The sequence below is a fragment of the Mesoplodon mirus genome (genome assembly GCF_964341445.2).
Source record: "Mesoplodon mirus genome assembly, chromosome: 18".
NCBI classification, from domain to species: domain Eukaryota; kingdom Metazoa; phylum Chordata; class Mammalia; order Artiodactyla; family Ziphiidae; genus Mesoplodon; species Mesoplodon mirus.
Genome location: NC_138994.1, coordinates 44,954,219 through 44,968,316, shown reverse-complemented (window position 1 = coordinate 44,968,316; position 14,098 = coordinate 44,954,219). Strand labels below are relative to the sequence as shown.

Genomic DNA, 14,098 nt, shown 5'->3' with positions numbered 1-14,098 from the left:
AACCTAGCTCTTCCCCTCCATCTCCACAGCTGCCATCGTCTTTCCTGGCCTCCCACAGGTTCACGGGCACTTTTGCCTGTTTACAGCCTTCCCTGCATGACACAGGCAAATCAGATCACATCCAATTCCTGCTTAAACCCTCTACCACCTTCCTGCTGCAAACAGAATAAAGCCCAGCATACTTCTGGAGCCTGCGAGGTCTCGTACACTCAGATTCCCTGCTCACCCTCACCCCTGGGCTCACCCTCACCCCTGGGCTCACCCCCGCCCCCGAGGTGTGTCTGCCGCCAAAGCCAGAGCCCTTTCTACAATATTTGCTGCCTCTGCACATATCTCAGAAGATCTGGAAGAAACACAGCAATAGGAATCTTTGGCTACCTTCTGAAGGGCAAGAGATCTGGTAGAAAGACAAAAGCATTTTTGTCTAGTACTTGGTTAGCAAATCTATAAAAGGGTAGATAATCCATTCTGACTGGTGGTTAAAAAAAAAGTTTTGATTTTTTAAATTTCTGGTTCCTTGGGGCCTCTGACAAAGTTTACTTTTTTTTTTTTTTTTTTTTTGCGGTATGCGGGCCTCTCACTGTTGTGGCCTCTCCCGTTGCGGAGCACAGGCTCCGGACGCGCAGGCCCAGCGGCCATGGCTCACGGGCCCAGCCGCTCCGCGGCATATGGGATCCTCCCAGACCGGGGCACGAACCCGTATCCCCTGCATCGGCAGGCGGACTCCCAACCACTGCGCCACCAGGGAGGCCCCAAAGTTTACTTTTTTTAGGTGTACAATTCACTGGTTTTTAATATATACACAGGTCGTACAACGATCACCACTGTCTGATTCCAGAACGGGGTGATTACATTTTAAAAGCCATTGTGAACTTTAAAATGCAAATGTCCAGGAGTACTCCCAGAGTTTCTGAGTAGGACCCTGAATCTTTCAAAAGATATTTCTTTAATTTTGGAGAAATACACACAAAATTTACCATCTTAACCTTTTTTTTTTTTTTTTTGCGGTACGAGGGCCTCTCACTGTTGTGGCCTCTCCCATTGCGGAGCACAGGCTCCGGACGCGCAGGCTCAGTGGCCATGGCTCACGGGCCCAGCCGCTCCGCGGCATGTGGGATCTTCCCGGACCGGGGCACGAACCCGCGTCCCCTGCATCGGCAGGCGGACCCTCAACCACCGCGCCACCAGGGAAGCCCCATCATCTTAACCATTTTTAAGTGCACAGTTCAGTGGCATTAAGGACATTTGCACTGTTGTACAAACATCACCACATCCCCCTCCAGAACTTTCTCATCTTGCAAAACGGAAACTCCGTGCCCATGGAACAATAGGCAAAAGCTCTGGAACCACAGAATTATTCAAACTGGAGTCCCCTACAGATTGTGTCTGACTGCCTTGTGACCTTGATGGAAACAGGGAGGCTGTCCAGGAGGAGAAGTACTGTCCAAGGTCACCTACAAGAGTGACAGAGCAGGTCTGGAGCCCAGGTTGGAGTTGATTCTGGTCTCCTGCTACCACTGAGCGGCAAGGGGACCCTCCAGCTTACCTGCATTCTGCCTGGAGTTTCCATATTGCCCTGTGGACTTTCTGAGATTTATGGAATGATCTAGACTCCAAGTGGGACTTAAGTTTCCAGCCTCCAGTGCTCAATCGACTGCCAGCCCGTTAGGTTTCACCCGGAGAGGTCGCTCTGCTTTGAGCTCAAGCCATCGCCCCCCTCCCGGGTGTCCACTCCTGGTCCCCGGGGCTGCAGTGCAGGGGACGCCAAGGCACCACTTACCCAGAAATAGTCACAGTAGCTCCATTCGGTTGGTTTGAGCAACTGCTGCTCCGGCATCGTGTCTGGGTGCGGAAATGTCACGCAGTTTATCTGGAGGACACAGAACAGGAAAGAACACGGCTTGGCTGGAGGGTTGGGAGAAGCTGGAGAAGCTTCGGTCCTAGGACATGGCACTGAAGAGGTCCCCCTACAGGGCTAGCTTGATAGAGAACATGCACTGGGGTCCTGGGATGCTCTGGCAGTCGGCCTTTCAAATGAGGGGCAACCGGCACTCACCCCCACCCCAGAGGGGCTGAAATCAGTCCAAACTGTCTAGAGAGCAGTGCAACAGAAGCTAGCAACACTGTAAATGTCCACAGCCTTCCACCCAGAGGCTGCACTTGTAAGATTCTATCCTACAGATACCTACACACGGGTGCAGTGACATACATACACGGTTTTCACCACGGCTCGGTTTGTAGTAGCAAAAGGCTGGAACCCAACTCCACTGTCTATCAGCAGGAGAATGGTTAAAAAGTATGAGACAGACATGTATGGGCATCGTATCCATGGTGAAAGACATGACAAGAATGTTCTTCTGTACTGATAAGGAAGGTGTGGCAGGATACAGTGTTAAGTGGGTGGGTGGCGGGGAAAAAGGTAGAATAGTATTTACTGTTTGCTATCTTAGTGTAAAAAAATTTTTTTTAATTAAAAAAAAAAAAAAAGGAGGGGACTCCCCTGGTGGTGCAGTGGTTAAGAATCCACCTGCCAATGCAGGGGACACGAGTTTGAGCCCTGGCCCGGGAAGATCCCACATGCCGCGGAGCAACTGAGCCTGTGTGCCACAACTACTGAGCCTGCGCTCTAGAGCCCACGAGCTACAACTACTGAGCCCACGAGCCACAACCACTGAAGCCCGTGCGCCTAGAGCCCATGCTCCGCAACAAGAGAAGCCACCGCAATGAGAAGCCCGTGCACCGCAATGAAGAGTAGCCCCCGCTCGACACAACTAAAGAAAGCCTGCGCTCAGCAACGAAGACTCAACGCAGCCAAAAAAAAAAAATCTTTAAAAAAATAAATAAACATGAAGAACCTAGGGGTAAAACAGGAATAAAGACACAGACCTACTTGAGAATGGACTTGAGGATATGGGGAGGGGGAAGGGTAAGCTGTGACAAAGCGAAAGAGAGGCATGGACATATATACACTACCAAACGTAAGGTAGATAGCTAGTGGGAAGCAGCCGCATAGCACAGGGAGATCAGCTCGGTGCTTTGTGACCGCCTGGAGGGGTGGGATGGGGAGGGTGGGAGGGAGGGAGATGCAGGAGGGAAGGTATGTGGGAACAGATGTATATGTATGACGGATTCACTTTGTTATAAAGCAGAAACTAATAAAAAAAATAAAAATAAATAAAAATAAATAAATAAAATTTTAAAAAAAGAGGAGGAAGGAATAGATACCCATTTGGTATATTTCTGGAAACTGATAACATCATTTGCTTCCAGGGAAAGGAATGAAGTGGCTGAGCATCCTGGGTGAGAAGTTACCTTGTGAATTTTACCTCATGATGTATATTCTATGAACACAGAGAGTTTAGGTGATAATCCAGGGTGCGTGCCTGGGGCTGGCTGGCCCTGGCCCAGGAGAGAGCAGTGCAGAGATTCCTGGGCTCTGCCTCAGACTTTTCTGCCTGAGCAGGATCACGGTGCCCCTGACTTTCCCTGCTCGGCAGAAGTGGCTTCGCCGCTGGCCCTGCTGACGTTGCTTCAAGCCCCAGATCCGCTCCTAGAGAGTCCGCTCATTTGTTCTGGGAGCCGCAAGGCCTCGGGAGGGCAAGGCCTGAGCCCTGGAAGTCTTTAACCCTCATCACAGCCCCAGCATCTGCCGAAGTGGGAGCCATCAGATGTTCAAGGCGAGAACAGTGCAGAAAACCCCTGAGGTTCTGAATACAAGCCACAGACTCCAGTGCCAGGCAGCCATGCAAAGAAGTGAGGGGCCGCACATCACGGAAACTGAAGCTTGGGTTGGTGGGGGGACCAGCCTCCACGTCGGGAAGGGGGGTGGTGTCTGCGAATGTCTGACAAGGGGGCAGATTCCTCCCAGCTCTTGGCAGCCAACTGCTGCCAAGCCAGAATGAGGAGTCTGGGGTTGTCAGCTTACGCGATGACACGAGAGTAGTGGAGGATCAGGATTTTTACGTGAAGCGTCTCAACGCTTAAATGTTATCAATTCATTCATGGTTAATAATAATGACAAAAACAACAAGAACGACACCTTGTCAGCCAAAGCAACCCTCTGCCAGCTGAGTCAGGCCCGTGGGCCCCCAGCCATGGCCTCTGGTTCAGGTGCTTGGGGGCGGCTAGAAGTAAATCTGGGCCCCGACAGCTCCCGGGGGCACAGGCTTCGCTTGCACTCCTGGTGGGGAGAACACAGGAGAAATCCCAGCCAAGGGAAGGGCCCCCTCCTCCCAGATACTGGCATCTGGCCGACATAAGGGCAGGGATTCCTGCTCTGGAGGGAAGCATGACACGGAAGGAAGGATCAGGGCCAGGAATGACCCCGGGAGCCCTGGAGACAGGGAGCATGGAATTCCACCAAGGTCAAGGTAGAGGCCCACGGAACCCCTGGGATGAGATGTTTTCTCCCAATGCCCCACCCCCCAGCCACCCGAGGTATCGCTGGCCTGCAGGAGTCTGCTTGGGGGTGGCCAGCCTCTCAATGCCCAGCTCAGGAAATGGTCTTCCCAAACCCTCTTTTTGGGCTGACACCCCCAAGTTTGTCCAGAGATGAGCCTCCTTCTGGAAACCAGGGCTGGATTCCACAGTTTCACATACTCCTTATTTCATGTTCCAGCTGTTCTTGCCTCAACAAACAATGATGACCACAGCCTATTTTTACTTGGTTTAATAATGTAATCCATGAAAACTCCAAGCAAATTTAATGACAAATTAACTATGACATTACACTGGGCATTAAGCATCGTGGAAGCAGGTACTCAGAAGTGCATACAAAGGTCTTCTAGAGTGCCTTGTCTGGGGTCTAGGAGACAGGGGAGGGGCGTACCACAAGTGGCCCTGTAACAAACACTGAAGGTGAAAGCTGGCGAGGCTGGGGGGACAGAGGTTGGGGGAGGACAAGGCTTCATCCCTCTTGGGGCTTATGTCACTCTCTGAGGACACCAGCCCTTGGATGGACTGGCCAGTGGCCCCAGGGTGCCCGTCTCCGTCCCTGTCAACTCTGGTTTTGGGATTTCGCAGCCCCAGCAATCCCATAGGAATTTCCCTGAATCCTGGCAGAGCCCTGCACTCCCTGGTGGGCATCTCGAGAACTACACCTCACCGGCCCCATCGTGGGAGGCATCCTGGGAGAATTTCTGCAAAAGCTTTGCGTGCATCCTCACTTCATCCTTCCGGCAACCCCACAAGCTGGGTCACACTGGCCTCATTTGATTAACTGAGGATCACAGAAATATCTGCATCTAGTCTGGGCTGACGGCTCGAGCCCTCACCCACGATGCTGTGCCATGGAACACGTGCTCGGTCCACGCAAACGTTTGTTGAACGGCTACTTGGTGCCACGCAGTAGGCTAGATCTTCCCAGCACTTTGCACAGGTGCATTTGTATTTCTCGTGACTGCTTACTCAGCATCTCTCTTCCTTTGCCAGACAGTCTGTCCCAGGAGGGGAGGAAGCCCACCTCCTCCCCGCTGTGTCCCTAGTACCTGGCCCAGCACAGCCATGGGATGGGAGCTGTAAATGTTTCTTGGTACAATGAATGGAGGCTAGAGATAGAAGGTGTAGTCTCTGCCCTCGACGGTTTTACAGCCTAATGAAGAAGGCAAACAAGTAAATATGTAATTGCAATTCTTTGTGTATAATGGCGGAGCCAGGGTCAGAAGCCAGGCAATCTACGTCACACTCAATCTATGTCATGCTACCTTCGAACACACTTAGGCGTAGCCATGCCATGTCCCCACCCAAGGCAGGGGTTCAGGTAGGAAGGGGTGCTGGACAGGAAGCAGGAGACGGGGGAATGCCCCCACTATGTACTGTTTGGGGGAAGTTCCAGGAGCCCCTCCCACTCTCGCTCCCAAGATGACCATCCTCAACCAACAGCGTCTTCGTTCTGGCACCAACTCTGCTCTCTCCAGCCCTCAGTAAATGGAGTAACACCTGCTCTGCCCCTGACGGCCAGGGGGCCCCCTGAGCAGCAGAGGTTCTGCCAGGGTCGGCCTGCATGGGGGCAGCCAGAACCACAAGAGCTGCCCTCAGAAACTCTCTTGGCGGGGGGGGGGGGGGGCTACAGCCACCACTCAGGCATCTGGCCATGGCATAAGAGCCGCTGAACACAAGTGTGACCCACCCAAGGGGGCTGGCGTGGGGAGGCCCGGCGCAAGCCCCGGCCCCAGCGCAGCACGGAGGCCTCCCTGGAGGCAGAGGCCGCAGCTATGTGCCCTCCTCTCTGACAGCCGCCCTGCAACATAGAAGAGAAAGTGGTTTCACAACCAAGCGGGCCCTGAATTTCCTCCTGGTGGGAGAGGCTACTCTGGGAGGGGGTGACAGAGGCAAAAGCCAGAGTTGGGACCTGTGGAAGCAGAACAGAAATGCCCCCAAGCACTCACATCCAGTCCCCGAGCTCCCACCTGGGGCCCCCAGACGGGCCATGCCGGGGAGCTCAGACTGAAGACTAGAGGAGTCCCCAGACTCTTCTTTCTAGGACAGGAGTGTGGCTAGGTGGCTTTGCTGTCATCTTTTCTGGAATCCTCCAGATTCTGTCGCATCATATTGGTGCCGAGGCTGTGAACTGCCATTAGCGCCCGTCACTTCCAATCAAGCAAGCAACCCACTCACTGCCAGCCTTGCCCGGGGCCCCACTGCTGTCAAGCAGCCCACGTGTCGGCCTCTTCAAAACTTGTTCCAGGCCCAGGTTGGGGAGCCGGAGCGTCGGAATCAAGCTCGGTCCTTGCTTCTCGGCCACACTGTGAGCCAGACTCAGATGCCGCCTGCAAATCTCTGCTGCTTGGGTGAGACCAGGTAAGAGGATGCTCACCCTATCCCCGCACACCGGGGCGAGGGAAGCTTGGGCCCCAGCCTCCCCACATCGTTCCCCGCAGCATCTCCTTCCAGGGAAGCCACGAGCTCTGCAGGATCAGGACTCAGAGGAAGGGGCCGCAGTGGGAGAGTGACTGCTCCGGGGAAAGGAAAGAACCATGGTACAGAGCTCTTCAGCCCCACTGGTCGGCCGGCCGGCGAGGATGCCCATCTCCAGCCTGGAGAGTAGGGCCGCATGGGCTGGCAGTCAGCAGACCCAGGTTCAAGTCCGGGGCTCTGGTCCTCACTCACTCTGTGCCCCTTCTCAGTTTTCCCGGCAAAAAGTCCCCAAGGCTTGAGTGCTTATTTAAAACCTCTGGGGTGCGGGGGTGTTGGTTATAACGCAAACTTTCCAGCCTTGCCCCAGAGTGACCAACAATCTGCATTTTAAACAAGTATCCCCAAGGCTTCAGATGAGAAGCACTGCTGTAGGGCAGCGTGAAGGAGGAGGGAAGGCAGTGAGGCAGGGATGGAGGAGGTGTGTTGCCAGGAGACCCAGGGCCACGCCCACGCTGACAAAGCCCCAGGCTCTGGCTGAAAGGCAGACCAGAGCAGTGACCCAGGCCGCACCCCGTGAGCTGGGGTCCATCACCCATGGGAGGCATGACACTCTGCTTTTCAATTTTTCTTTCTCTTATTCACGTTCCTTCTACAATGCTAATATATTCCCTCTCTTGCAGTTTCTTCTCCCTCTTTCTCCATCTTTCAGGGAACTTTGGGAGCTCCTGCTTTGCCCCAGTACTCTGGGGCTTTTTGTGAACCTGAGGACTGTGTTCTCAGGACGTCTGCCCCAGGGGCCTGTCCACGCCCTCCCCGCATCAGCTCCGTAACAAGGAAGCTGCTTCTGGCCCAGGGTTGAGCCGCCTGGTCCCACCCTCGGGAGGCAACTTGCACCTGGGGCATTGCTGGTGGGTAACAGCACAGGTCTCAAGTCCTGATGCTTCCCAGCTGTGTGACCTCGGGCGAGGTCCTGCTCTGTGCCAGGTCCTGCTCTGTGCCTCAGTTTCCTCATCTATAAACATGGTGATGAGGAGACTAGTGTGAATTGAGCACCTACTGTGTGCCAGGCTGTTCCACGTGCTTTCCACACCACCCCTAGGGTGCACATGCTCATCGTCTCCCCATTGTACAGATGTGGACGCTGAGACCCAGAGAGGCCGGGTCGCTGCCCAGCTGGTGGGTGCTGTGTTGACCCCCTTGGCTTCAGAGCCCGAGTCCCCAGTCCTCACACTACCCTGGTCCAACCACCTGCCCTCCCTCAGTGAGCGGAGAATGAAATGGGTGCTCAGAACCCTACTGGTGCCTAATAAATGTACACACAGGGGCAGCAATTACGACTGTTGCCATTGTTTGCCTACCGCTTTTTCCTCCCCAAATCCTTCAAAGCAGGATCTGCAGCCTGCATGAGCCGGGGCAGGGGACCCCGTCTTGCTTCCACCTCCGTAGGGGTGGGCAGCATGACGAGGACTGTGTGACAGAGCCTGAGGGAGCCTTTCTCCGGCCCCAGAGCTGCTGCACTTGGGTCGAAACTGCACACCTAGGACCACACGTCTCCCAGCTCCAAGTTCTTAGCTGAGCAGATGGACAAGTTGTTTCTCCACTTGGAGGGGGAGAGACGTCCAGCGCCCGCCTTCCCCGAGCACAGGGCTGATGTGGAGCCGGAGGCAGGGTGGCGTGGGGACTCGGCGGGCTTTTGGAAGAGCCCTGGGAGGCTGTCTGGCCGCTCTGGGCAGAGGCTGCCTGCTTCCCCATCAGGAACTCCCAGGAACTCTATTCTTAGGGCGCTTTCTCTTCCTTTTAACTTTGATGTCTTCCAGAAGTTGCCCTGCACAAAAGCCACCCTGCCGTGGCTGTAATTTACACGTCATGTCACTTGCGCAGAGCACAGCCCACCCCCTCCAACCCACTCCTGCACGTGTACCTTCCCCTGCCTGCCCTGCAAAAATGGCTTCTGCACCATTCCAACCACAATCCTTCTACTTGTTTGCCCCAAGAGAAAAAGTGAAATAAGAAATCAACAGAAGAAGGGCCGGGGGTGGGGGGAGGCAAGGGGGGAGCCCTCGGCAACATCCAAGCTTTGGAACTTCCCAGGTACCAGGCTGGGCAACGCTTCCATTCAGCGGTCCGCATTGCCATGGCAACAGCGGAGCCACGGACCAGAGACAGCCCCAGCTTGCCACCCAACATGCGCGCGCTCCGTGGGAGCCGCTTACCGTCATGGTGTTTTCCTTGCTCTGCTTTTTGCCTGGTGACGAGGATCCCAGGTTCTGGGGAGAAACACGAGAAATATCGTCAAAGCTGTTCTCCATATTGGACATCCTCTTTCATTCGGGTTCCCTGAAGGTGGAGGGACTGGTGAAAAGCCTCGGGCCGGGGAAGTTTGGGGATGCTCCGGCTGCCGTTAACCCCCAAGTCACCATCGTCTGGGAGAGAGCAGGCAGGAGCCTCCGGCACAGGCTCTGAGAAAACTGCTCCAGAGCAGGTCTGCCTCCTCTTCGCCCCCGTCGGCGGTTGGGGGAGCTAACCCCTCAGCTGCCCTCTGCTGGTAAGTGGTTCTGCACGCTGCTTGCTGCCTTAACCTGCAGAATCCACTCGGGGAGCAGAGAGTTAAGGCCACCACCTCCTCGCACTGAGGATTCAGAACATGACATCTTATTCCAAATCCCCCGGGTCCGACATATCACACCCCAGATACATGCAGTGTGGCCTGGGGTGCTCGGCCACCTCCGTGACGTGTCACCTTCCCAACCCCGAGAGCAGGGAGGCTCTGTTTCGGCTTCCATTCGGACTTTGGATTGCCTTTTTATGTCTTCCCTTTGCCAGCAAGAAAACCATCGTCCCAAGGACCACCAAGCCCACAGGACCGCGGCAGCTTGCCCCAGACCTAGGATGGTCCTGGAATGGAAGATAAGGATTGCCAGCTGAGAACACCACATGGGTCCCAAGAGCCTATGACCCTAAAGGGGAGGGTCAATTCTGGGTCTTTGTTGTCCCATCGGCAGTGACGTCAGGGACTCCATAGGGTCCCTGAGCAGGACGTGGGATGCCCACTCCTGTCCTGAGACACATGTCGAGCTGGGAAGCAGGCTCGCCCCTAAGGCACTGCAGTGGCATCGCATGTGTGTCCTGGGACTCGTGGCCTTATTCTGTCTCTAGTGGGAGGGAAGGAAGTGGCTGCTAGGACTTTACAGAGAAAGGCCCAGAAGAAGCACGAAGAGGCTTCTCCAGCAAGCCTCAGGGAACTAGCAGCCCCCATCCCCAGGCCAGCACAGCTCTGGACCACCCAGCAGGATGAGCGTTTTGGGGGTGGGGGGTGGTCAGCCCCTGCCTCAGGAACCCCACTGCTCATCGGGCAAAATAAGAAGCTTGATGGAGTTCCTGCCCATGGTCCCCTCATTCCCTGCCTCCCCCGCCCAGACGCCCCCTCAGTCCCTCGTTCCCATCGGGACCTACTTTGGCAGGTAAGTAAAGTCAGCTGATGAAAACTGACATCCCTGGACTGTCCAGCTAAAAGGGACCTTTACATGTCATCGTTTCACAGACAAGAAGATGAACTCGCGAGCCTTGACATCCTGCCAAGTTAACTTGAGCCTCAGTTTCGCCATCTGTCACCAACGGTCCTCAGGCTCTGGAGTGCATCAGAATTAGCTCCCCCACATCGGGTCCCCCCGCCCACCTCCCAGAACGGCAGGTCTCCGGGGTCCAGGGTCTTTAAGGCAGAGTCTGGGGGCCTCCATGGAGGATGTCTGTTCTGTCGTTTCATTGAGTCCCCCCTAACTACAGCATCTCTGTTAGCAGACCCAACAGGTTCTGGGGCAACGTCACACTTGTGACCAACTATAGCTTCCTTAGACGTGTTACATGCATCAACGCATGCAGCTTGCCCACCCTGGACCCTCCCAAACTATCAATTCTGCCCAGGGCACTTGCCAAGATTGGGCTTTCTGGGAGGAAGGCAGACCGAGGCTGCACGGCAGGGGCCCAGGTACCAGTCTCCAAGGAGAACAGACAGGTGCTGGGCTCCTCCTACAGGTTCGTCCATGCAAATACACACCGGGATGGGCAAGGGGAACCTTCAGGATGGATTCTCTTTTTTTGGCCATGTAGCATGTAGGATCTTAGTTCCCAACCAGGGATCGAACCCGTGCCCCCTGCATTGGAAGCACAGAGTCTTAACCACTGGACCGCCAGGGAAGTCCCTGGGATGGATTCTGCAGTTTGCAGGGGCCTCCCTACCACAGACACACATCATCACCACCAGGACCACCACAGTGCTCCCATTACACCCCCCAGGAAGTGCAACCAGTACTCCGGGAGCCTTGGCAATCGCCTTCCAGTCTCTGTACCAATGCTGCTGCTGATGGGGAGGATGAGAGGGAGGAGGGGGAGGGGAACTCCCAGGGGAAGGATACACTGGGAGAGCTTCTACCCAGAGTGCTACCTTGTGAGGCAGCCATGAGGCACGCATTTAACACCCGTAGTCTCACTGAGTCCTCACAACCCCACCAAGTTACTGGCATCGTCTTCATTTTACAGATGAGGAAGTCGAGGCTTGCAGACACTAAGGTGTCCAGGGTCACAAGGCAAGTAAACAGAGGAAACTGATCCCCAAACCTGAATGACCCTTTTCTCTGTCTCCTGCTATCTCTCCACTTTGAGACCTGGGACAATCTCTTGTTTTTCCAGGTATCTCTGCAGGGGCCAGAAAACATCTCCGTCATCCACAAACACTGATTTGGGGGCCACTGTGTCCAAGGCTGTCTGGAATGAGGCTGGACACAGAGGTCACCCTCCTCCCTATAATCTGGGCCAAGATGGGAGTGCAAGTAACAGCATGTGGGGGTGGGGGTGATGCTCTAAGTGTGGGTGCCGGTCTCTGCTCTCCTAGCTGTGCAGTTTCAGGCAGTGCTGCACACGGGGGTCACAGGCTCCTCCAGGTGCTCTCACGCTCTGTGTTTGCTGCTGAAGACCTGTGTCCATTATTCGAACGCCATATACATAAACATTATCACACACACACACACACACACACACACACACACACCGTAGCACTCCACTGAAAGGGCCCAGAAGGAACGACACCTCAGTCACAGTGAGAACACCTACTAGGTAGAAGTAGTTTCTAATATGATTCCCCACTAAAAGGGACCCAGGCTCCTTGGAGAACTGGCTAATTCCAAATGCCAGGTGGACCTGGAACATCTGTGCGAGGAGGTAAGAAAGTGTTTAACAAATGATGTGACATAACAAAAGGACACAGACGTCAACTCAAAGAGGCTCCCACAAGCCAAATCTGGGAAAACCACCACTGGCAAACCCCAATGTCAAAGACTCAGGCCCAATCATCAGGGATGCTCAAAGCTCTGAGTGCAAAGGCTGTTAGGAAACTATGTGCACGTGGCCCGACCCTATCACCCCACAGATCTAATATATACATATTGGATGATATTAATGAACTAACATTTTCTTAAGTGTACTGATGGTATTACGTTATGTCTTCGCCCTTAGACATACATTCTGAAATATTTACAGTTAAAACAATATGTGAGGAATTTGCTTTGAAAGAATCCAGTGGGAAGTTAGGGAGAGGTGATGGTAGTTTATTTAAAAAAATTTTTTTTAAATATATAACCCATTCATTTTATTTATTTTATTTTACTGATTTTTTTTCAATTTTTGGCTGCATTGGATCTTAGTTGCAGTGTGTGGGCTTCTCTCTAGTTGTGGCGTGTGGGCTCCAGGGCACGTGAGCTCAGTAGTTGTGGCGCACGGGATTAGCTGCTCCGTGGCATGTGGGATCTCAGTTCCCTGACCAGGGAGCGAACCCACGTCCCCTGCCTTGGAAGGTAGATTCTTTACCACTGGACCACCAGGGAAGTCCTGTGATGGGAGTTTAAATGAAACAAGATGGGCTGAATAATTGAAGTTAAATGATTGGTCCACGGTCCTTTATTATAATAGTCCTTCTACTCTTATAAACATTTACGCATGTCCATAACAAAAGTTTGTTTTTTTTTTAATTTCCTTTTCCTATGATTCTAGAAGGTTTTTCTCCTCTTTTTAAAAACCCCTCCCCAGCCTGGTTTCCTGGCCTCGCCTGGGCTGCTCTACTGTCACTGTGAGGACCCACTGAGGGTGGTGACAGACGAGGCAGTGCCTGGGAGAAGGCAGTGTGTCATTCCCAGCCAATTCAGCGAGCCCCTGGACTCTGCAATGTCTTCCTGACCTTGTCTCCTTACCCTGTGAAGAGTCTGGGTCCCACACCCTCAGCAAGCGGGACACAGTATGAAACCTCTCAGTGGCTCCCAGCACTGTTAGGACAAAACCCAAGCTCCTCACAGCAGCCTTGAGGACTCCTCCAGCCTCCTCCTGTGCCCTCCCCACACCTGCTAACATAGTAAACCACAGTCCCACTCAGACTCCATGGCTTCTTTGAAATCTTGCCTCTAGGCATCCACATATGCTGTCCCCTCCACCCGGAATGCTGTTCCCCTACCACCACCTCTTTACCAAGCTAAACCCTTGCTCATCTTTCCAGTCTTAGCTTTTCTTAAAGAGCCCATCTCGATGTTTCCACCACGACCTGGTCAGGTCCTCAGAGCACACACTCCCTCCAGCCCCTGTCACTGCCAAAATGAAATAAACATTTATCTCTTTCTCCAGTCCCAGCTATTAACTCCATCAAGACAACGGCTACCCGTGCACCACAACTACTGAGCCCGAGTGCCACAACTACTGAAGCCTGTGCACCTAGAGCCCGTGCTCTGCAACAAGAGAAGCCACCGCCATGAGAAGCCCGCGCACCGCAACGAAGAGTAGCCCCCGCTCGCCACAACTAGAGAAGGCCTGCTGCGCACAGCAACGAAGACCCAACGCAGCCAAAAATTAATTGATTAATTAATTTTAAAAAAAGACAAGGGCTACATCTGTCTATGACTCAGTGCCTCGTAAATAAACAGATGCTCAATAGAACATGTGCTGTTTACCAAGTAGGGGAGGGGGAGCCCAATTAAGTAAATGAACTCTCAGAATCTCACCGTCAATGGGTTCCTTAAGTTTCCAAGCTTGCAGTCCCATTCCCTTTCCTCTCTCCTGTGTCTAAAGATAGCCTTCCTGGGGGGGCAGTTCATGGGAATCTAAAACAGTTGAAAGGTGGGTCACTAAACGGCTTGGGCGCTGGTGGGCAGGTTCCTTGCCCTCCCAGTACCTGCACAGGGAGCAGAAGGGGCTCACACCACCCTAG

The 14,098-nt window shown here is 53.8% G+C and overlaps 1 protein-coding gene across 6 annotated transcripts in view; it reads right to left on the bottom strand.

Moving 5' to 3' along the window:
* GAS7 (growth arrest specific 7) overlaps positions 1-14,098 on the bottom strand; it is a 204,258-nt gene that overhangs the window by 30,669 nt on the left and 159,491 nt on the right. For 4 of the 6 annotated variants that reach the window (XM_082605545.1, XM_082605548.1, XM_082605549.1 and 1 more), the window contains 3 exons: positions 9,069-9,122; positions 6,128-6,238; positions 1,781-1,870 (listed from right to left, as the gene is read on the bottom strand). In XM_082605545.1, coding sequence (XP_082461671.1) covers positions 1,781-1,870; positions 6,128-6,238; positions 9,069-9,122 — 255 coding nt within the window. The remainder of the gene's footprint in view (positions 1-1,780; positions 1,871-6,127; positions 6,239-9,068; positions 9,123-14,098) is intronic. The other 2 variants (XM_082605550.1, XM_082605546.1) reach the window with 1 other exon arrangement.